The following is a 24143-nucleotide window of genomic DNA, read 5'->3' on the forward strand; positions in this document are numbered from 1 at the left end:
CGAAGCCATCAAGGAAACTGGATGCCCAGGGCTCGTTCCTGATAGGAAACTAGTGCCAGAGCTCCGTCAGGGACTGGCATGTGCTGGTGTACAATCCTGTAACACACACGTGAGGATGCACTTAAGCCTGCCCTTGCACGGGCTGCAAGCAGATATGTGTATATATGTAGATGCAGCAGAGGGTATAGCTGGCTTTTTAATTATCCTAAATGAGGTTTGCGTGCAGAGCTGGGGCAGGTTGGCCACCCGGCCAGCCAGGTGTTTGGGGCTGGGGAGATGGGCATTTTGGCACCGGGCAGTTTGGAGGGGTCTTGCTTTGCCATAGCAGCCAGACTCGCCTCCTCCCAGGGCCTTGGGTGGGTGCAGTCACCTTGGGTTTGGTCTCTGTGATGGGTACGGTCCTAAACGTGGTCCCCTCCCTGCCCCTTTCCTGCGTGATTTGGCTGCGGATGAAAGGAGCCCGCGGGTGACTGTGTGGCATTTGGAGATTTAGGGATAGCTGGTCCCAGAAAATTCAGCTGAGAGCAGTGAGAAGCCAGCCACAAGAGATGCAGTCAGACCATAGCTGTTTAAAAAAAAAGGTAGAGTAAAAATAATACTGCAAAGTTTCCCAGTTCTTGGCTCAAAATCTATTTTTTCCAAAACTAATTTTATCTCAAAAGCAGAAAATACAAGAACCTGTGTAACACTGTGGCTTTTTGCATGTTTGGATCAGATCTGCCACCAAACAGGTTTTGTTCACGTGGGGCAGGAAGCCCTTTCCTGTCCAGCCTGACGTATGCGTGCGCATCCCAGCGTGCTGCAAGTTTTAATTGTTCATTTTAAAATACATAAGCAGCAGCAAAAGGAAATGCTAATGGCAGGGCTGTCACCTCCCAAAGACTTGGTTGCTGAAGAGAGTTGCTTTCAGAGCCCGACACAAAACGGATGAAGGTTTATGTGAGCGGAGGGTGTTGTCCGCGTTAAATGCAGAGGCTTCATCCCTGGTGATGCTTTGGGGCTGCCTTATCCCACCGACGGGAAGGGGCTGCCCTGGCTAGCTGGATGTGATACGATCGATCAGGGTTTAAATGAGGCCAAACTAACCCAACGCCAGAACATTTCTGTGAGCCAGAAGATAATCCCAGATCAGCCACGGCTCGAATCGCCGCTGCTCCATCGCGGCGATTTTCCTTGCAGAAAATGTTTGTTTCTTTCCTCTTCCCCCCCTTTTCTCCCTCTCATTGAGATTTCTACACAATATTATTTTAATCCCGGTACTCTCACCCCCTCCTTCTTCCTCTCCCCTTCCCTGCAGGCTCTCTTCCCCCCGCGCAGGCTGTGAGAGGCACGCAACGAGAACCAGCTGGCTCGGAGGCAGGAGCAAGCTGTGCGGAGGGGCCGGGCGAGGGCGAAGCTGGCACAGTGCGGGGCCGGGGCGGGCTCAGCCCCGCTTCCCGCTGCTGCCTGGCTCTCCCGTGGCCTCCAAAATGCTTTTTCTCCTGGCTCTGTCCTATTCGAAGCACACGGTGTTTGTACGCCTGGGGTTTTGGGCTGGCTTCTGAGCCGTCCCACGCTGGAGCATCGCCTGGGTGCCGGTGCAGAGGGAGGATGGGGATGCGGGACGTGCCGCACGGCTTTCGGGCTCGCTGCCGGGGCTCAGCCGCCTCTGGCCATCCCAGCACAAGCTTGCTTTGATTAGAGGTTTGTTAAGACATGGAGCTTATTTGTTTCTCAAGCTCTCCTGCAGTTCGGGCTGCCTCAGTGCAGATCTCTGGGTTTGAGTGCTTGTGGCGTGCTGAGCACGGGAAGCATCCGCTGGGATTTCGAGCTGTGTTTTCAAACACCCAGGAAGGTCTTAGGCATTCAGAGGATGCTTCCAAGGCAGGCAAGCAAGATGAGGATTTAACTGCAAGCGAAATGGGTTAAAACATTAACAGCTCACCCCTCTCTGCTTCATTAAGTACCAAAATGCCTCCTCACGTCCATCCTCAGTGCCCCAGAATGGTGCAGGCAGCACAAACTGGAAAACTGGGGGTTGTAGCTAGAACATACGTCAGGTTTAACATCTTGGCGTGGGCTTGTCACCTGAGTGCAGTTACCTGTGGTGGCTTTTTGCCTTACCAGAGGGAAAGAGCCTTTCTTCAGCACCTGGGTGAGTGCATTGACCTGAAGGAAACAGCATGGGCTTATCTTGGAGTTTTATTACATTTCTCCTTTAAAGTTGCATTTAGTGCTCGTGTCTTATGAATAAGCTGAAATATTGCATAAGGCGTGTAACATGCAGGCAGCAGAAATGTTTTTCCAAAGTGCTTTATCCCATCTTAACTGGGGGCACAGGGATGGGACTGCGTCTCCTCAGCGTGATGCTCCAGTGCAGCTGCTGTGGGTAGTGTGGAGTCATACGTTACTGGAGACTCTTTCTTGGTCTCCAGACTGACTTGAGTAGGTGCTACAAAGGCAACAGCGAGCATTGCACACAAGACCCAGACTTGCACTATCGGGTCACTCTGATACCTTGAATTATCTTCCTCTGGTGCATTGAAGCAGACTGTGATGCAGGGAGAAATTCTCCACATTTCACAGCTTCAGAAACAATGACTTTTCTGGCCAGCCTGCCCTGGTGACTCCCTGCAAAGGGGGTGATGAGACAAATGCTTGCCTGTGTGTGCCGGGATGCCCGCATCCCCTTGGAGTGCTCTGGCCACCACTCCCTTCCCGAGGTACCATCCAGCCCGATGGCGTTCGTCCAGTGAGGGGGAAAAACCAGGGCTGGGTTTTTGGAAATCAGGCGACTCGAGTACTCCCAGAGTGGTGCCTCTCTGTTTTGAGTAAGGTTGTGGGTGTTTATTTGAGGGAAGAGCAGCTCAGCCAAACATCCTGCTTTTAAACTTGACTTCGCAGCAGTCGGAAAGATGCCTGCAGCTATATTTGTGTGCAGCCTCCGACTGCCGCCGCTGCGAGTGCTCCTCTCTGGGCATGGCTGGGATTTGCAGCGAGGGCTTAGAAACAGGCTCCCGTCCTTTCGGGGTTTCTGCTGCATTAAAAGCTGCAATTGCCTCCTCTTTGCACTTGAGAAGCGCTGGCTGTTGGAGCACCTGTCCATCGAGGTGCCCCAACGTCAGCCCGGGGTGCTGGGTGTCTCACAGGGCTCTGAAAATCCCACCCCTTCCCAAAGGAGGGTGTTTGAGCCCTGAGTTTTGAGACAAAATAAAAGGCAGTGGGAACTGCCAAGTGTAGGGGGGAGATCTTGGTTTTGGGTCAAAACCGCTGTGTTTTTTTTCCCCTTGTTTCAATCCCAAATGCAGCCCTGCCAGAAACTTGGCTCAGCTTCACCAGCAGAATTAGGAACGTATTTACGTTTCGAGGTTTGTAAGGAAACCTGAAACCAGGTGAGTTTGGCCGAGGCCGAGCTCTCGCCGGGGAAGCTCTCTCCTCCACCCCAGCTCCGCGGTGTGAACAGGAGCGGAACAAGGATGTGCCTAAGGGGTGTGCGAGCAGGACTTATTTTTATAGACATCTTTCTTAGCAACAGGGCTAAAAAAGAATCAGTGCTCTGCCTTCTGCATTGCACACGAGAGGAAACCCTTGTTCTGCTGATGCAGAGACCCTTCCGTGGCTGGGGTGCGTCTCCGTTCAGCAGCAGCCTGGGTTTGGCCGTCACAGGGTCCTTCAGGCTGCAAGAGAAGTTAGTGGCAGTTCTGATTTTTAAAAATCGATTCTGAGATCAGGGATGCGTGAATGTGAGTTGTAACTTCACCATCTCCTGCACACTTGCAGCATTGTGCTTTTCCAGCCCCTGGTTCCTCCAAATAGTCCGTTCAATCTTGTATCAACCACCTTGATTTTTGCAAAGCTGGAGCATGCAGGTCGTAGCTGCAAAAGACCGCCGGGATGTCTTACTTACCTTCTTCAAGGCATGAGGGTGTGCTTTGTTTTTAGCAGTACTGAAAAATACTGAATTCAGAGGATGTCCTTTAGTTACACAGGTGCAGCTGAATGCCACCAGTTACACAGCAGTTTTGTGTCTGCAGGTAGAAGGATCCGCTAATAATGTATTTACATTCACAGTCCCATTTCCAGCTTGATTTCACATCCAGAGTAACCTATGAGGATGACACATTACCCATAAGATTTAAGTTGCCTTAGTGAGATGTTGCTTTTACGTGTAATTAAAGAGTTGATAATTTTTTGGGGCCATTTTGATTCTGTCTGGGTAGCAGTTCTCACACTTAATCTTAGATAAGTGTCCATGTCTGAGCTGTTTTTCGAGATACTTGACTGCAGTCAACAGGGAGAAAAAGCCACTTGTAGGGCACAATTCATCTTCTCTGGAAGGGAGAAGTCTAAAAGTCAGATGAGTTGTGCTGGGGAGTGCAGCCGTGAAGGTCTGGGCTTGCTCGCGTGGACCTGGGATGCTGTGATTTATCTGAGCCAGTGGAGAGGATTTGGGTGTTTTGAGAGACATGTGAAAGAAAAAAAAAAATACCTGTTTTTAAAAGAGGGAAATATACCATGCTGGCCACCAAAACGAACAGCAAAGTTCTCCACGACTTCAACCAGTGCTGGACTATCTCCATTGTTTAATAGCGGTTGGGAGCATGATGTCATGGGCAGAAAATAGCGCCTGTTGTTATCAGAGTAAAAGTTTAATTTCTTGTAATCTTTTCCTGGGCTGCCGCCCCTTCCAGCCTTCCCCGCGGGAACCTGCGAGCAGATCTCCAGCCCCTTCCTGATTGTTTTTCCAGCTCCATTACACAACGCGCGTTTGTTTGGTTTTGCAAATTGGTCATGAGCAGTGTCAATAGCTGGAGATACACAGAACGGGGAATGGACTTTATTTGGGTTTTAGGGCCTTCTGAATGAATAGTGCCAAAATAAATACGGAGTTTTATACTGGGACGCGCTAACTAAACAGCCCTGTGAGCTCGTGGGGAGAGGTTCAGTGGAGTACAGCGGGGGTGGAGCCATCAGGGTACCCAGAGCGTTGAGCAGGGCTCGGGATTCATGAAGACTAATGTCCCCTTGGGTCTGGGTTGTTGTTTTTTTTAATGATGGATTTACAAGGAAGTAAGAACATAAGGGCTGGTAACAGCACGCTGAGTGACTTACCCCGGGTGCCTTCTGTCTTTAGAAACTGCATTATGTTATCAACCTCTGCTTGAAAAGAAGTTACTCCTCTGCTACTACTGCATTGTCCTGCAATAAAAATCGACTGAATTGACTCGTGGCAAGTTTATCCCCATTTATTCAGGATCTCTCTGTAGTTACTCATTCCTTTAAGCTTTGTAGCATATGCTGGGAGAGGGCAGCTTTGAGGCATCGCGGGGCTTGGACGCTGTGCTTTGTGGTTGCATGGGTTGTACCTCCTCAACAAACTTAACGGGCTTTAGACGGGCACCTCGGTGAATGAGACATCCCAGGTCTGCGTGGTCTGAGCATGGCTCTGTAGTCACGTTGGTGTTTTAAAGCTTTCCCAGCATCTCCCATCCCAGTGGCACCAAGGGCACTGGTTTCTTTGCCATCGCTGTTGTCTGCGAGCATTAAAATGAGCTTGGTGAGATGCTGTCGCTGGGAGCAGGGGATGGCCAAAGTATCTGTGGCTGGACCTTTCCATGGGTTGCAGTTGCATCATTAGAAGAATCACACGTGAATTTTCAGCTTATGGGAGCTGTTTCGTGGTGCTGATGGCAGATCCATGCTCCGTGTTCGGGTGAGTGAGGCTGACTTCATCACTGACAGCAGGCTGGAACGGCCTGAATGTTGCTAAAAAAGAGAATTTGAACAGCCAGGCCAATATCTGCTCTGAGCTACAGCTGTCTAAATACAACCACGGTGAAGTCAGTTGAGTTACTTTGAATTTCTGGTCAATATTTTGAGCAGAACCTGGCTGTCCCCATGTGCAGCGTGGAAGAATTTATTTGTAAGAAAAAGAGGAAAATGTGATGGGGGTTGGAGAATAAGTGAGGGTTGGAGAATAAGAGTCGGGCTGCCCTGCTTATGGTGCATTTTAACCATCATGCAAGAACTTTCCCTTTAGAAAACAGGTTGCCTCAAATAGCCGTGGTCGCTTGCTGAGGGCACTGGGTTATGATAATAAATAAAAGTGAACAGTGCTTCTCGAAATGCGAGGAATGTGAAAATGTTTAAATGATTTAGTACAAGAAAACTTTATTTAAACATTTAATCGAAGAGCACGCTTTCATCTTTAAAACGTCGGTGCTTGAACTCCCATCCAAGTTTTTTCTGGACTTTCTTTGCACTTCATCATATACAACAGAAAGCCGTGCTTTGCAAAGTGAATAAACTCCCAGTTCTCCATTTCCATTTGTTGTCGTTGCCTCAAACACGCCTAAATTATAGTAAAGAAACCGTTCTGGGGAAAAACTGCTGAACGTGTTATTTCCTACGTTAGGTAGGAAGATCTGCATTTATTTTGAAGAATTCGAGGTGGGAAACACCGTGTCCAAGCAAATCTCATAAAGCTGCACCGTTTCCATATGGAAACCACCCTGAATACAGATGTGTCAGTCAGCACAACATCTTTTTTTTTTGAATGCAAGTGAATATTCACCTCTGAGAAGTGCGTCTCTGCAGACAGCACCCACGAGAGCGGCTGTGGTGAGTGGTTGGCGCTGGTTTGGTTGCAGTCATCTGTACCGGTGAGGGGTGCAGAAGTCGGCTGTAACACATCAGGCTTTGTTTCAAACCTGCCACATGGCATTCGAAAAACAAAAATAATTTAATTCTTGAAGTGGGCGCGTGTTAGCAGATTATTCTGGACTTATATACTTTTTGCCTGTGTGACATTAAATCTGGTGCTGCATTTCAAAGAGAAACATCTCAGGACTTCTATCCACAACGCCGCCCGTTACGCAGCAGCTGTAAATAGATTTTTTTAAAACCAGTGACACTGGAGTTACACTTAGTGCAGTGACTCGTTGCACATAACCACGCTCCATTTTGGGGCGAATGCAGGGGATCAGCTTAGTAATGATTGTCGTAAGATTGTGACCTCAGGGCCCCTTGGGTCCAGCATTAGCATTGGAAATGTCCCTGTTTGTGTTCTTAAGACGGTCTAAGCGTGCGCTGCTGCGATGGCCTGCCGAGTTCTGATGGGGAGATTTATGCTTCCTAAGTACATTGTAAAAATTTTATAAAGTAGCTTAAATATTTACACAATAAGCATTTAAGGAAACAGCTATGTTTCTAAAGGAGCTGCTGATCCTTTAGCTCCATCAGACCATGGACGTGGAAGGTTTTTTTTTTTAACTGTCTGACCTCCAGGAATTTCTTTTTTTCACCTAACTGTTTTTCAGCAGACAAACAAATGGAAACTCGTACACAGGAACCTATAAATAATGTTAATGACCTGGCTTGTATTCTCAAAAGCCAGGAAATTTAGAAACATGACGGCGAGCTGGCCCGTAGCTCACCGAAGGGTGGAAAGCGTGGCTGGGAGGAGATGGCGGCCAGGACAGCGCGAGTCCTGGGGTGACACGCGTATGTCCCCAGCCAGGGAGGCACGGTGGCCGCGGCCACCCAGCCCTGGCAGGAGGCATCTTGCTGGAGGCACAGCAATGGCACATGCAAGGTCTCATCTCCGTGCAGGGTTTGATTAGCGAGTTACAGCCCTGGGGGCTCCTGTCGCGAGGTTCGGGGGTTCGGGTGGTGCTGGCATCGTGGTCTGTAGGCGGCTGGTTTGGCCCGGGTGCTCTCCCTGACACACGGGGTGTCTGCGACGCAGGCGGCTGGTGCGTGGTGGTTTTTGGGGAGGCATGAGCATCTCCAGCACTTCATTACTCTGACTACCCAGTCCTGCACCCCTACGCCATCCCGCTGGGCACTGAGGTGCCACGCGCTGGACGTGGCTTGGGGTGAGCTGTGGCGGCAGGCGGGGCCTACCCACTTGGCCTTGCACCTGCCCCATGACAGCCACCTTCCCTTTGCTCCCAAACTGGATTTTGCGAGGCTCTAACGGTGCTGTACGTGTTGCACGCCTACGAGGTGCCCGTGCAGCTTTTATTTTGTGCTTCATCTGGCGCCGGGCTGTGAGACTTGCCCGTTTTTCAGCCTCGGGAGCTGCTCTGTCCAGCTGTACGAGGGTGCAGTCGCTGACAGCGATGGGCCGGGCAGCTTTGCCTTCGTGGCCGCGTTAAGGAGGGTGCGAGGGTCCGGCTGGGTGTCCATCGCTTGGTCTGCTCGAGGAGAGCAGCCCAGAGCCCTCGAGGCGGCCGTTCCCTTTCATTTAGGGCCGGCACGGGACGGGTGCCCCCTCGGATGGCACGGGGTGAAAGCGGGGAGCTGCAGGGTGGGCGCCTGCCTGCTCTCCCCCCCGTTGGCACCGACCGCCCCTTTCTTGGCACTTCCTGAGGTGCATGGGCTGGGTTTTTTCTTTTTTTTCCTCCTCCTCGCACGGCAAACGGATGTTTAGATCAGAAGGGAAATAGGATCGCTGTTTTCTCAGCTCCTCGTGAAGCAAACAGCCCTTCAAAATAACTCCGGTGTCGTAAGTGCCAGGAAAAATAGCAAAGCTAAACCGTTGTAAGCAAATAATGGGTCTTTTTGTTAAAAGTCTCATTTTCAGCTCTGAGTTTGCATATTGGAACGGTTGTTTTTAGGTTTTGTTCTGAGGTTTTGCAATTATTTTCAAAGCAAACAGATTCAGTATGTGCCGGGCGAGAGATTTTACTGATCCCAGAGTGCTGCTTCCAGGTGATTTCCCTGGGCCAGCAGAGCTTTTGGGTGGGAAATTGTAAGTACTGTAATTCTGGAGCTAATATTTGGACCCTGAGCACCCAGCGCTGGTGCATTTCTTTCCTTTCGGGGAAGAAATGTTTCCTGATGTCCAATCTAAACCTCCCCTGGCACAACTTGGGGCTGTTTCCTTTTGTCCTGTTGCTGGTTACCTGGGAGAAGAGACTGACCCCACCTCGCTACACCCTCCTTTCAGGTAGTTATAGAGAGCGATAAGGTCTCCCCTAAGCCTCCTTTTCTCCAGGCTAAACAAACAACCCTCAGTTAGTGCACATGGTGCCACGACCGCCCTAAAGCGCCAGTCCCAAAGGAAACCCTGCGAGCATCTCCCTACAGGTGAGCACCGCCGTCCCGCTCGGTAGCAGGACACGACCCATCCCTTGAGGGACTTCTTTGGGATATCCAAGCCAGGAGCCCAACTGGTGCCGCCCCAGACCCGACGGGCACCCGTTCAGGACCACGCTGCCTGCGTGGGATGGGGTGGGTGCCACCAGCCCTTCCCCAGGAGCCGGCCCCTGCCTGGCTCCCGGTCTTGTGCAGGGGAGCAGGATGTGTTTAGAATGTAGAAAGTGATGAAGTGTCGCCCGGACTGAGCTGTTTCCCAGACCCGCAGACATCTCATCCCGGCTTTCAGCTGCTGGGGCTGCAGACCCACGGGGTTGTACCCAAGCACTCTTAGCTCCAAGGGCTGCGCAGACATTGTCACCCATCACCCTCCACCGCCCCGTGCGTGTCCGGGTGCTCCCGTGGTGGAAAATCCTGGGTTTGGTTTTGTGGGTTTGATGCAGAGCGTGCAGGGCCGGGAGAAGGTCCCGCTCCTTCTTCACCTCCCTGTGGAAGAGCTCGTTAGCGTAATGACTGCAGACACGGTGGTGTGCTGAGGTGAGGAACAGGGGGGAACAGGTACTTTTTTTTTAAAGATTTTATTTTTTCGTTTGGAAATGCAGCCTCTCGCAGTCATGCTGTCACAGTTAAAATAAGGTTTAAATTACAAGGCTGGCTGTGGCTTTTTCCCTTTCTTTCAGAATTTTTGCCAACTTGCAATTTACTTAATGAAATCCTGCTATTTCGTTTAACAGGGATATTTTTTGCAGATGTTGATTTAACCCAGCTTTATAAAATATGTGAACTGTGCAGTTTCTTTCCGATTTTTAACAATTTAAGGATTCTAGTGCAGGAGCTTGACAAAGTTTATACCATCGATCGCATTGATTTGTTTGTACCGTGCGAATACTGGGGTTGAACAACGAGGCTTCTGCATCATCCGCAGCCCCATCAGAAATAGTCAGAAATGTTGCAATAATGAGCAAAAGTTGTCCAAAGTGGGAACTGTGCTGCTCAATGGAGCTTTGTGAATGTATTTCTGCAAAATATCTGACCTTGGTTTTACACTCTGTTATTCTTCAGGTTTTTTGCAGGGGGTTTCTTTGCATCCATGTGGATATTTCATAATATATATATATATGACTTATAGGAGAACAGAGAAGAGAAATGAGTCTCTTTTAGCCTGCTGACAGGCTGCCTTTTTAATGTATAATACCAGGCCTATTTCCCCCCGACATGCCTTGCTTTATTTTTTAAAATCAATTTCCCTTGAGGGGAGGGGAAGAATTTAACGTTCCTCTTCTAGCACTCGGCTGCATTCAGGGTGTGCAGTCTTGAACTCATTAGCCATAACGAAGCGTTCACGTGCTCCGTTAATCTCCCCGTCCTTGATTTACAAAGAGCTCGACCTGCTCTCCTTCCAGTTTTCCTCTCGATGGGAAAGTCGTTTACTTTGGTACTTCATTTGCAGAGTTTATAACCGCAGCCCGTGCATTCCCCCCCGCTGAAACGTCTCATGGAGGAGTTGCAGCCACGAGCCCTGGTCCTGAAAAGGTTATTTTTAGCTTTAAATTTCGACTGCCCTGCAAGAAAGATGAGAGCTTGCCCGAGAAAGGTGGGAGGGTTTTTAATCTGAACGAAGACCCTTCTTGAGCTCCGCTCAGATTATTTTAGCTGGGTTATATCGATGGAGCATTACTGGAAATCAGGAGACCCGGAGCTGACGCTGGCAGCGTCTCTGCCATACGTCTCTGGCTGTGTCAGTGCTATAACTCATTAATCCTTTTCTCTTTGAAGATCCCAAGTGAAGCTGGAGTATCAGGGTGTCTGGGATTCGTATTAGCGCAGCAGGACAGGATGTATCCCACAGAGTTGTGTGTATATTTTGGTATTTTCCTATTTTTTTTTTCCCCCTTTTTTATAAGGAACTGTGGTTTTTAGAAATGAAAACAAGTCCTTCTTGGCCAGGGAGGGTAATTAGCATGAGTCACCTCCACTCTCCATGTGCAAATACAGGGTTAGGAATTTTGTCATCTGGGAGATTATTGTGAAGATGCTTTCGGGGACTTTTGGAGGCCACACGTCGCTGCCTCGCTGGGCTGCAGCAATGCTTGCGAATGTTGTGGATGTCATGCAAATACGCTGGTTTTCATCCCCCACCCCCTGCTTATCCCTTCTACAAATTTACTTTGTTTATCTGAACTTAAATAGATTTACAGTGCCGTTCCAAGGAGTATAAAAACAACACGAGGTATGTTTGGTCTTTGGGGGTGATCTTATCCCAGGCTAGCAGAAATGCGTGCCCTGTGCCATGTCTGCTCCTCTGGGTTTCTGATTTATGGATTTTACAGAAAAAGGGCCAGGAGACCTCTCCTTGTGCAGCCACCTTGGCACACAAATGGCACGAGGGTTATTGTCCACCACGTTCACGGTGGTGTAGGTCCTTCTGCAAAGCACAAACCGCCAGCGCGGCATCCTCATTGCTTAGACCCTGAATGCGAGGGACCAACTACGGGGCTTCAATCCTGAGATGCTTAAGTCATTGTTTAGTCTTTGCTTTAAGTGGGAGTAAGGGCCCATGGATGCTGGCCACAAGCAGTTGTCAGCGGAGCGAGCTGCTTGCTTGGAGTAAGGGCTGGAATAGACCCAGAAAATGTTTACACGTAAATACATGAACCAGCTATCGGAAAATCTGGCGTGTGTGGGTGCACATGCATGCACGCATCCCTCTGCACGTTCCTCCTGGCGGGGCTGCAGCCATCCCCACGTGTGTACGTGTGCGAGCCGGGGCGCAGGAGCCGTCCCCACAAGTGTACGTGTGCGAGCTGGGGCGCAGGAGCCGTCCCCATGCTCCCACCAGTGCCACAGGACCAGGGACCTGTCTCTGCCTTGCTGGCTGCCCGCCACTGGGCTCTCCCCATGGCTGCTCACACCGTATGCAGACTCCATCCCCATTGCTTTTAATTCCTCTCCCAACAGATACGAGCCCCAGGACCTGCCCATACAGGTTTATCCTTTTAGCGTGACCAAATTGGCTCGCACACCGAGGGGATTGTTTCCTTGCAAAGGCCACGCTGGCACCCAAAATCCTTTAATTCCCTGTAAAACTTGGGCAAATCCGCCACGAGGGAGGACTTGCAGCAGCCGCAGGCGGTGTGACGTGCGGCAGTGACCATGGAGCCGTGGCTCTCCCCGTCTTGCGGCGCTTGCTCAGACAGAGAGTCGTGGGGAGAGCTTTATCGGGAGAGGGATCTTGGGCTTCGGCCAGCGAGAACAAAGCTTGAATTCCCATTTCACTCTCAACCCCCGTCTGCTTCCCATATATGTGAGGACACTGATACCGTGCTGGAAAAAAGTGCCTTTTTTTTAAGGATGCTGAGGGAGAATTAGCAGGCGAGGGGAGGCATCAGTGAGAGCCGTTTTGGGGAGCAGAGGATGGGTTGGGATGGGGGACCCACAGCTGATCCAGGTACCGATGGGGGTTTGGGATGAAAGTCCAAGATTTTTGTTCTCTCAGAGGTCCCAGGTTGGGGGTCTGGTGTCTGACCAGGGCCAGAGTCTGCACCCAGCCGGCCAGTGAGAAGCAAAGCAGCTCATTCCCAGCCCATATGGAGAAAAACGTTAGATGGGTTCCTGCTCGTGGCCCCCGGGGAGCCTCCCCAGCCCGGCACTCCTCCGTCGCAGCTTGTTTTCCAGGTCGGTGATAGTGTCCTAAAGCTTTCACAGTCCTTGATATTTGCAGTGGTCTTGGCATCGAGCCGACAGACATCTGCCTCCAGCGCCTCGGTCTCCTCTCGAGGATGCTGCTTGTGGCTGCGCGGCATCCTCGCCTCAGAGAAATCAGGGTGGCCTTGGGTTTTTTCAGCCCGCTCGCTGCTTCTCACGTCGTCTGCCTGCGCTCCGAAGCCCCGCGGCTGGTTCTCAGGCGTGACTGGGATAGCGGGGCGATAGCGGGGTGAGGCTGCCTTCGCCCTCGCTCCGGAGGGAACGGGTCGGGCTGGAGCGCAATTGCAGGCTCTCAGAATACATCCGACGGTGACGTTTTATTTGGTTTTGCTTTGATTTTCCGCCCAGGGAAGCATCTCTGTTCATTTTCTGGTTAGTAAAAACAGAAAAGCGCAGCAAAGCTGCTAAAGCCGCAGCCTGCTTCGCTTCCCGTGTCCTGTGCAGGCTCTTCAGCCCAAAGTTTCCAGCTTTGCTGGTGTTTTTGGGGAGCGGGTTTTGCGTGACCAGCCTGGGATATCCAAAGGAGGCCTCGTGTAGGGGAACCGCTGGGCATTCGCCTTCTGGAAATGGCAAATTTTGGTTGTTACTGGGGGCAGCTGAGCTGTAATTCAGGGTTGGGGCTGTGCCGAGAGCGGTGCGAGTAGATGACAGTGTGCTGCCTGGCCGTGTGGCCTTCACAGGACAGCCCTCTGTTTGGAGGAGCTCAATGCCTTCATATTGTCTTAACAACTGGAGGGAAAAAAAGGCCTTTTCTTTTTTAATTAGCTGCTTTTCCCTGGAGGAGGTGTCTGCGTCAGGCATTGTGTGCTGGGTTAGTGGTCCTGCTGCCGCCGGGGAGCGGGAAGGCTCGAGCATCGTCAGGAGCATCTCTGCAGCCACCTCGGCGACGTTCTCACCAGCTCAGCATCTGGCTTCCCAAAACAGCTCCATCACCTCAGCGTCCCCTCCATCCGGGCAGAAACCCCTTCGTTTAATGCCACTGTGAACCAGGCAGGGCTTTGGTTCAGTTACAGCCCGAGCCTCGCGCCTCTGGACCGTCACCCTCCGGTACGGCGATGCCCAGGCTCAGCCGGGAGCCCAGTCCGGCACCCGACGTGCTCTGCCCAAGACGCGTGATGGAGGCGGAACGTGGTGTTATTCCTGTTTCTCTTCAGAGGGACCTACTAATTAGTTGCTGCTTTTAAAATGCTTTGAAGCGCTCAACCGAAACTCCTCTATGAGCAAAAACTATTATTATTTATTAATACCATTTCCCAGAGTCTCTCCTCCACCACGGGATGCTCCGATGTGCCGCAGCTCTCGTCACTGAGCAGATTATTTCCCTCTCCGAGGGCGTCAGTTGGGATTTCTAAGAGCACCCAAAATTGCGCTGCAAAGCCGAAACGGCTTTGAAAGGGAGAAGAGAGCTCAGGAGGTCCCGGGGGATTTGGCCAGCCCAACTTCTGCCCACCAGCCCAGCCCAAGTCGGATGCGGTTGGCGTAGCTGGGATTGCAGCGGGCGGCCCCGGGATTAATTAATAGCGAGGGGCTGGCGCGGCGCCAGGCGCGGGGACGGGAGCGTTGGACGGCGGCTGAAAGGGAAATGTGCCGGCGGGTGATTTATGGGGTGATTTCTCCTGGATTCTCAGTGTTTTTCAGCCTCTGGGGGGAAGGAAAAAAAAAGGGGGATTGCGTACACCGTTGTTTGGAAGAGCTGAAAACATGCGAGTTCTCAACCTAAAAATGAAAAAGGGGGATTTTTTTCCTCCCTTCTTTTTTATCCCGACATCCCCCACCACTCGGGGAATGAGGCTTCCCCCTTGCCTTGTCCCGCTGGCTGCAGGAGCCAGAGAAAAAAGCCAACCCCAACTCAACGATGCTCGGAGGATTTTGAGCAAACCTCCTGCTTATACAGAAAATCAGTTAGTGGAAACCTTCCCCCCACCCTATCCCCCGTGTCTTTCCCCAGCTCATTTCTCTCCCCGTTTTTCGGGTGGTTGGGGCACAGGGTGGGGATGCTGCGGGTGCTCACGGAGATGCCGAGCACGACCCCGGGACTTTGCTTGGACTTCCCCAGAGCTGGTTTCCAACAGTGGAGAAGTCTCAGCCAAGTTCTGGTTGATGACAGGTCTGGTGCTTTCATAATTGGCAGCCGACGGAGGTGATTACGTTTTGGGCTCCTTTTGAAGATGTATTTACACTGTTGTGTTAACTTTTACGTGCCAGGTATGAAGCGGTTACACGCACAGCCCAGGAACTTAAAAGCGATGAAGGTGCCTGTGAAAGCTGTGAGCAAGGGAAGCTGAGGTTATAGGGAGACTGACTCAAAAAAAAAATCACCTAAATCTCTGAAAACATTGGCCTTTAGAAGTAACGCATAAAAACGTCAGTGAAAAATTTCTGAGTTGGGCTTTTCCAGTTTTTTTTACTTTCTAGGACTTTTCACCCTTGACTGAAAAGACCTTTGTAAACTGTGCAGGGGATCCGGAAAAAAAAAAACCTGCTAAAATACCTTAAAGTCATGTCTGGACTACGTATTTAATGGCCAGAGAAGGTACATTAGAAACAAACTCCATGAATTTAGCTTGAAAATAAGCTAACTGATGATGGCTTACAAATCTCCAGGCAGAACTAAACATGGCGTGTGTTTTTTTCTTTGAAGGATATAAAAAATTAGCACGAGCTGATGATTTTGCAGAGTGTTTTTTTTTATGCAGAGAAAATTGTTTTCATCCTAACCCTTGGCATTGGCTCTTGTCCTGTGTTGCTTTTGTTTCTTGGGCTGCCATGGAAATGTCCCCCGTTCCCCCCAGGCCTCTCCACACGCCTCTTCCACCGGCTCTGTTGCCCATCAGACCCTTTTTTGAACTAATTTAATTAATTAAGCCAGCACAAGTGTTCTTCTGAGTTAATAATCTACTGGGTTAACGAATTAAATCGGCTCATGGAGGAGGCTGGGGAGCACCAGAGCTCTGCTCCAAGGTAAAGGCTGGAGGAGGAGGAAGAAGATGCCTCCTCCATGGTGGGTATGTTGGCAGCGAGGCCACAACAGCGGTGACACCAGAGTAATTGTAATATGAAATCAACACTTTTATTTTGTAATTGAGGTGTGAGCTGGGCTGAATCTTTACATCTCTTTCAGCAGAGCAAACCAGCAGCCTGGCAGAGAGTTTGATGCTCTGCACCGTGGGGAAGGTCCAGACTGCTGTCCCTATGGCTGACCTCGGTCATCAGCTGGGGAGCTGGTGACAGGCTTCTCAGGGCCTCTATGAATCAGGGAGCAAGTTTGTCTTGGTCAAAGCTGGGACATTAAAGGATCCTCAGTTCGTTATGAGCTTTAGGGAGAAGGTCCAGGGCCGTCCAACCTCCTGCTTGCACCCAACTGCCATCTCCTTGCATAGGCCTGTTTTCCTGCTGTAACACATGGCTGCTTGCTTCATTGGAGAAACCAAGAAGTAATTAGCAAAGGGCACTAAACTGTCCTTGTCAGGACTTTCCCTGACTTTTGCTGGAGTACAGCATGGAGAACCTCCTGCTGCCTAGGCTCCTCTGGTGTCCCCAGGACCACCGCAGGATGGCAGCCCAGGTCCTGCCCAGCTTCCTCCATTTGTTTGCTGGTGGACTTGGGATGTTGCCTTAAATATATATGGTGGAGCCAACGTTAGAGCACTCCCATGGGTTCACAAAGCGGCTGCTGGGCAAGATGTGGCTCACCAATAGCTGCAGCTCCTCCAAGGGTGGGAAGGTGCCTTCAAAGTCCCACCCCACCGCTCCCAGCGAGGACGAACAGACAGATGGTGGCCCATTTGTGGTCCTGCGTGCCCGGGGCATCTGCATGGGGGAGCCCCATACTGGGGGCAACGCTCAGCTTCTCCCCAGCTTCACGGGGAGGGTCTTGTGCCGGGGGTGGTGGCAGCGCAGGGGCTCTCGGGGGGCTGCAGTGATGCATTCCAGCTGAAACTTGTAAGGCTGAGGTATTTTAAGTGTATTGGCTTAATGAAAATGGCTGTGAGCTTTGCTGGGGCAGATCGACAATTAATTTTTTTTTTTTTTTGCAGGGCCATAAAAATTCCATTTCTGCTGTGGAAAGTTTTAACCCCTTCCTTACCCTGGAGCTTGTTTCTAAGGGTATTAATGGGGCATTATTTTAACCGATAGCTCCCCAGTGAACTCTTAAAAGGTTTTTGGGAAATGTGTTCTTTGTGCGGGGCTTTTTACCTGGACCTTGTTCACGGTGACCTGTGTATGGCTATAACCATCCTGCTTCCATGCTCCTGCGTGTTGAGTAGCGTAAGCATATGTCTGTGCTACGGCAGAGCGGGGAAAAAAGGCAGCGCATTTATCTAATAGTCTAAAGAATAAAATTGAAGACCTTGGCCATTGAGAAAGGATGTAACTGAGCTCCATGGCCAGAAGAGCATGAGGCTGCCCCGAGATCACAGAATCACAAAACCAATCAGGTTGGAAGAGCCCTCTGGGCTCATCGAGTCCAACCATTGCCCTGACACCACCATGGCAACTAGACCATGGCACTAAGTGCCATGTCCAGGCTTTTCTTAAACCCCTCCAGAGATGGTGACTCCACCACCTCCCTGGGCAGCCTGTTCCAATGGCTAATGACCCTGCAGGGGTACGGGAGGGTGGGATGTGAAAATGGGGTGTGGGCTGAGTCGTGGGGACACTTTTGAATATCCCACTCCATCTCTTCAGGTGCCCAGATGTGCATTCGAGCCCCCGGTCATTTCTTTTTTAACGTGCGTCGTCTTCCCTGTGGGCGCCTCTTAAATGTGTTTTGAAAACCCCTGAGCACGGTTTGTGGTTGGGTGGGGAAGGGGGGGCTGCCATCACCCACGGCTCTTCTTGGGCAAACAACACGGCGCCACTTCTGCCTGTTCCATCAGGAGTCCATGCAAAAATGGGAATATTCCTCAAAGTGCTGCAGCAAACCTCCCTTCTCACCCTGTTCACTTATACAGCGAGGTCTTACTCGCAGCCATATATTGGGGGGCCCCAGACCTGCTGAGAGGAGGTTTGGTGGCTTCGGAAGAGCGTGAATCAGAGATTTTTTTTAATGGTGTGTTTTGTGATCTGCCCATGTTTTCCATCCTGCTTTTAAGTGCAACATGGAGCAGTGGGACTCTGCAGTGTTTTGTTTTGGAAAAAAAGCATCTTTTCTCTTTTAATGCGCTGCTTTGAACTTTACTGGCATAAAGCACTGTCAAATCACAAATAAGCTAAAACCTCAAGTTATTTTCTTTACCTCCACGCTCTGCAGGGAGCGAAAGCAACAGCACTAACACCACGAGGATTTACAGTATTTGCTCTTTGCATTTGGTCCCATACCCGGATCCTTCTGCCTGAGCCACTCAAGACTCTTTTCCCACTAAGTTCTGGTTTTAATTCTGCGTCTTGCTTCCTATCTTGTTTTTTTTATCTTAAATCATTTGAATTTCCTTCTGGATGTGTCTGCTGCGAGGCATCGCTGCAGCGGAGGAAACGGTGACTCGGAGGAACGTGTAAACAAGAGCCGGAGTTTCAGCCCGTCCGTCTGATCGATAAAGGTGGCTTTGATGGAGGAGATAGCCCTGACGCCAGCCTAAATGTGGCTGTTAGAAGTTGGAGCTGCCTACGATGGTAGTTGTTAAAAATGCGGCGTATACCATCGAGGGAGGCACGGCAGGACTAAAATATTTTTCTTTCTTCAAAAAGAAAGATAACAAGCCTGCCTCTGTTCCAGCAGAAAGAGAAGGGGGAGAAGGGGGGAAAAAAGTGGATTTTTTTGTCTGTGCGTAAAGGGCAGCGTGGAAAAAGAGGAGGGAAAAATGGGATATTTATTTAAAAGGCAGAGGACATGCTTTTCTGCCCCTGCTGTCTGCTGAGTGGTAGTGGCTAATAGCTGGAGGCGAAACTGATACTTGGCAGGGGATAAGACACAGCGCAGGCCCCCGTGTCTTAGGGGCTCGCTGAAGTGCTTGCTTTATGTCAGGGCTGCGGGATGAGTTCATCTGCTCAGGGTCTGGTGGAGCGCGCTGGGAGATAAAAGGCGGCGAAGGAACCCGCCGCGGCACGGGGAGCAGGGCGGCGATGGATGGGGCTGGGGGAGAAGGGGGTCCCTGCCCAAAGCTTCCCGGAGGCAGAGGAACTTCAGATGAGCCTTTTAACGGCCTCCTGTCGGCATGTTTTATTTGCCTGCAGGCCACGGGCAGGTTGCTTTCGCGGCTGGTGCATGGCTTTTAAAGCCTCCCTTCACCCCTGGCCAGGAGGAGTGGGGTGGAAAGGAAACTTCCAGCTGCTTGATGTGCAGTTACCTAAAACTCACGTCCTCACCCGTTTGAAGGAGCACAGGACATCTCCAGGCTCAAGCTGGCAGAGCTGTCACTGCCGGGCAGGAGCTGTGACGGGGTGACAAGAGATAAGAAGCACGTTGGCAGGGGTGATTTCAGCCCTGAGGTGCATGCATGGATGGATGGACTGAAGCTCATGCCATAATTTGTGTGGAAGTGATTTTAGTAAGGCTATTTCATATGCACGAAAGCAGGAGGTATAAAAAAACTTGCCCTGTTTTCAGCACATATGTAGATTGATGGTTTTGACAAAATATTTACCAGTTCCTGGAAAGCAGAGATGGCACCAGGGGTGGTGGCACCTACAGCGAGATGTTCTTGTATCATAGACACTGGTTTCCTCCTCCTTTGCTTTCCCCCACTAGGTATTTTAATTTGCAATAAACCATGGGAAACACGTATTTAAATATTTATTGCTGACTGTTCCCCTAATTAATTCAGCTGATGGGGAAACTTGAGTTTTGAAGTTGTCCCATTCTTAGTCTGTAAGGGAAATTCGGGGGCTGAGTGGTAGTTTCTAAAAAATGTAATAACAAAACCAACTCACCTAATGGGCATGGAGGGCTTTGTGGAGGTTGGGAGGTTAAACGGACGCAGAGCTCGGTAATTGCTACCAGCCTCCGGGCCCGACAGATGAAAAGCTCTGAGCTTGTCTGTAGCCCCTCAGCATCACTCAAGTGGGACAACAGCAAAGTTTAGCATTTGAGAAGAGTTTTGGAAAGGCACTGTGGGGGCATCTCAGCTGTGTGATGTCCCAGGGGAAAGATGACTGTGGAAACTGGACGCTGTGGATGATGTACCTGCAGATGAAACTCAGTTGCTCAGTACCTCTTCTTCTTCTGTTGTGTTATTGATGAACTACATCTTGTTTCACCTCTTAAAAATGTGGAACTATTTGCCATAGTGCATTTTAAAGAGCAAAACGCACTGATCGTCTGCATGGTGGTAGACCAAGGGATGTTATCAGAGAAGGTCAAAAGATCCTTGTCTGTGCCAAGCTGTTGACTTCAGGGGTTTGCACAGACGTAGCTAAGGGTGGTCTTGCTTCAGTAACGTTCAGTTAGGTAAGACTATTGGAGTCAGATTTGTGTTAATGCCTAAACTTGGTTAACATCATTTTTGCAACTGCTGCAGAAATACTGTGAAGAGGTTCTGAAACTTTTTATCACCCATTTCATCAAAGTTTCTGTTCTTGGTGGAGATCTTAGCGCATCGTGTTGGCAGTAGGCAGCTAGGGGGGTTTCTAACCCAGAATTACATTTGAATCTTCTCTTCCTTCCCTAAAACTTCATGTTCACATGGCTGGTGCTTTGCAAGGCATCATGAGGTACTTCAGGAAGAGTCAAGTCCAGTTGTCAGTATTTAATGATGTGCTTGGGTACAACTTACCTATCATGCACTTGCCAATGAAGTCGTTACCCTTTTCAAGTAAGTTGGGTTGGTTGTTTGACTCCTGGCGATCTGGATGCAGGAGGGTCATTTGAGATGGCAAAGGAAATACAGTTATTGGCCAAAGAGAAGAATGGGGAAAAACCTTTGTTTTTGATGAGTTTTGTTGTTAGCGGAGTGCAGAGTGACTCGGAGTGGCTTCCACTGAGGATGGCTCAGAAGCACGGAGACACAAAGACCCATCGGTGTCACAGGGACGTGGTGGAGTGTCCCACCCTGCCATAAGGGCTGTGGCTGGGGGACAGGACCTGGTCCCTTGGGGTAAAGAAACCCAAGTTTGCCTCACCTGGCTCTGGGATGCTGCCGTTGCTCTGACCAAGGGTCTTCACCCATTTCCCTGCTGTGCAGAGCCACTAACTCTGAATTTAAGGGATGCATCTCACCCAGTTGTGTTCAGCAGGGCTTCTCCCATGCCTTTAGGAGGCCTAGGACATCACCTCCAGTATTAGAAGGCACGAAGCTGTTGGCTCGCTCCTCCATGAAGGATTGCCATAAATGCAGGGAAATGGTGTTTCTTTTTCTAGTGGGGTTGAAGTGTCTGATTGCTGCGGGATTTCCTTCCCAGTTCTGGATAACATGCATCAAACCGAAAAGGGGCTGTTGGTGGCCGTGCTGGGTCCTAAAAATTATTTAAACAGATGATGGGGGAGAAAGCGGCCAGTCTGGCATTTTTGAGTTGGGTTTAAACCTGTGATGGGTGAAGGGGTCAGTGCAAGACGATGAGCACTGCCCACAGCAAAGGGCATCCCACTGGCCCCGCTGCCTTCCAACTTGCCCAATTACTCCATTCCCCTCATCTCCCCTTAAATGTATGTAGTTACAACTCAAGTTAAACTCTAACAAAGCTGCTTAATTCAAAGATCGTTAATGGGGAGGACAGCCCATTCCCCTCCAGGGTAATTTGAGCCTGAAAAGAAATGGGGCTGTAGGGCTGCGCTTGAAGTCCCGTGTGTCAATAGAGTCTCTGAAGCAAAATAACGGCATCACCCCGCGTGCGAGTTAATCAGACATGATGGCACGAAGGCAGAGGGGTCAGCAGGCTGCGGGCGCGTGATATAGTGTCAGGGAGCTTAATGCCAGGCACAGAGCAGGGCTGGCTCGAAGCAGAGCTCCTTGCTTGAAATCCCAGGGTGGTTTTCTGTTAACCAGTGTGGTAGGAGCAGGAATGATGTTCAGCAAGAGGTTAATTTGCCTTCTGTGAAGCACTTTTAAGGCTGAGAGTTCTCATCTTCCTTTTGGAGGCATCATAAATTCTGGAGACATCATAAATTAAACAGATTCCTGGCAGTCTGCTTCCCTCCTGTCTTCCTTGAATGTAATTCCTAGAAAGAAGAGATGTTTTCTCATTATTCTGGAGAAAGCGATGGCTTTGTAGGAGAACATGTATAGTTCATAGCAACTACTCCCCCTTGGCATGAAACGCCTCCTCAGATTTCATGTTCCCTGTGGGAACATCAGCATCGCTGTCAGAGAGTATTACATAGCAGAGATAACTGTTGGGTTGGTCATCCAAGCACTTCTTGGACATCTCCTGTGTTTCAGCTCAAGTTGGCTTTTGAACAGGGGGGTACACCACCACAGCAATGCTGGAGGAGCTTGGGGACCCACCAAGCTCAGGGGTGGCTGAGTTCCAGTGGTACACAGTATCCATGCTGGCTCTTCGTGGTAGAAATGCACATATCTTGAGTACACAGGGTCCCCACTGCTGGACACAGGAACATTAAATTAGAGAGAGAAAGAGGCGTTGAGTTCCACGGGAGGTAGTGGGTGACCCATTGGGTCACCAGCCTTTGCTTTGAGCCTTCTTTCTTGGTGGTATTTGACATAATTGAAGATGAGCTTTGGGTTGGAGACGGCCTTTGGGTTGAGCACAGGTTTTGTGTTGAAGATGGGCTTTGCGTTGAACGCAAGTTTGGGTTGAACACGAGTTTTGGGTTGAACACAAGTTTTGTGTTGAACACAAGTTCAGTTCCCACATGAGCAAAGCTGATGGGTGGGAAGAGCCATTTTCTTACCCTCCATACCTGTCTTTTCCCAGGTGGTCACAGCAAACCCTGACTCTTCCTCTGCTTCCCTCCGCAGATGCCAGTACGTCGCCCGATGCCGTGAAGAGGAGCCATTGGTGCAACGTGGCCTATTGGGAGCACCGGACACGCGTCGGCCGCCTCTACACAGTGTACGAACAGTCTGTCAGTATATTTTATGACCTACCTCAAGGAAACGGCTTCTGCCTCGGACAGCTAAACCTGGAAAACAGGAGCGAGACTGTGAGAAGGACTCGAAGTAAAATCGGCTACGGGATTTTACTTAGCAAAGAACCGGACGGTGTGTGGGCTTACAACCGCAGCGAGCATCCCATCTTCGTCAACTCCCCGACACTGGACATCCCCAACTGTAGGACTTTGATAGTGCGCAAGGTGATGCCGGGCTATTCCATCAAGGTGTTCGACTACGAGAAGTCCTGCCTCTTGCAGCACACGGCCGATCTGGATTACGCAGACGGGCCCTACGACCCGAACAGCGTGCGGATCAGCTTCGCCAAAGGCTGGGGGCCGTGTTACTCGAGACAGTTTATCACGTCGTGTCCTTGTTGGCTGGAGATTTTACTCAGTAACAATCGATAACGGTCAGCCTCTGGCGAAAGGAAAAAGTAAAAAAAAAAAAAAAGACACAGACTATCCCAAATATCATCTACCTAGATTTAATATAAAGTTTTATATATTATATGAAAATATATATTATACTTGTAATTATGGAGTCATTTTTACAATGTAATTATTTATGTATGGTGCAATGTGTATATGGACAAAAACCAGAAGATGCACTTTGGCTTATATAATTCTTTCAATACAGATTTTTTTAAAAGAAAAATTATACAGCAAAAATAGGAGAAAGCCCTAATTTTGATGTATGGTTTTTTGAAATATTATTAATACCCAGACAAAAAGCTAATACCAGTCACTCATTGATAATAAAGTATTCGCATTATAGGGGGGGGGTTTAATTGTCTTTTTTTTTTTTCTCCCCCTGCAGTCAGGGGGGGTTCCAGAGGGGTGACTGCTGTCTCCCACCTCAGCCAGGACCCTTAGAAACATAAGTGAGCTGCTGGAAGGCTGCAGTTGTCTCCAAGAGGAGGGTAAATGAGGACAGTTTTGAGAGCCAGGGAGCAAACGGAGAAGGTGAGAGGAAAATCTCTCGTCGCTGTTCTTGCTCAGGGCTCTGTGATCTCTCTGATGACACAGAACGTGATGGGACGTGGTGAAGATGAGCATGCGTGTTCATGCAAATTAATGGTGATCAGTGGAAATCAACGGGTGTCAGTGCTGGTGGGAAGAGCAGAATAGACTGTGGCCCTAAAACCTGCCCAGTAGGACCAGTTTGCATTGTCAGCCTTGCACGGGGGTTACCTGTGAGTCTGGTATCTCCCGGACATGTTTGATGGTTGAGAAATAAATGGTGGTTTTGGACAACTCATGGTTGGGTGGATCCTCATCTGGAGACACAGCAGGGTGGCCTGAATTTCGAGAACCTCTCCAGTAACAAGGTGGAGGTGAGTTAGAATCACAGACTGGTTTGGGTTGGAAG

The 24143-nt window shown here is 50.0% G+C and overlaps 1 protein-coding gene across 1 annotated transcript in view; it reads left to right on the forward strand.

Moving 5' to 3' along the window:
• SMAD6 (SMAD family member 6) overlaps positions 1–23290 on the forward strand; it is a 43771-nt gene extending 20481 nt beyond the window's left edge. The window contains exon 5 of the mRNA XM_068410343.1: positions 22641–23290. Within this exon, the coding sequence (XP_068266444.1) occupies positions 22641–23182 (542 nt within the window). The 3' untranslated portion in view covers positions 23183–23290. The remainder of the gene's footprint in view (positions 1–22640) is intronic.
• Positions 23291–24143: the final 853 nt, after the last annotated feature.

The sequence above is a fragment of the Nyctibius grandis genome, chromosome 11 (assembly GCF_013368605.1).
Source record: "Nyctibius grandis isolate bNycGra1 chromosome 11, bNycGra1.pri, whole genome shotgun sequence".
NCBI lineage: Eukaryota > Metazoa > Chordata > Aves > Nyctibiiformes > Nyctibiidae > Nyctibius > Nyctibius grandis.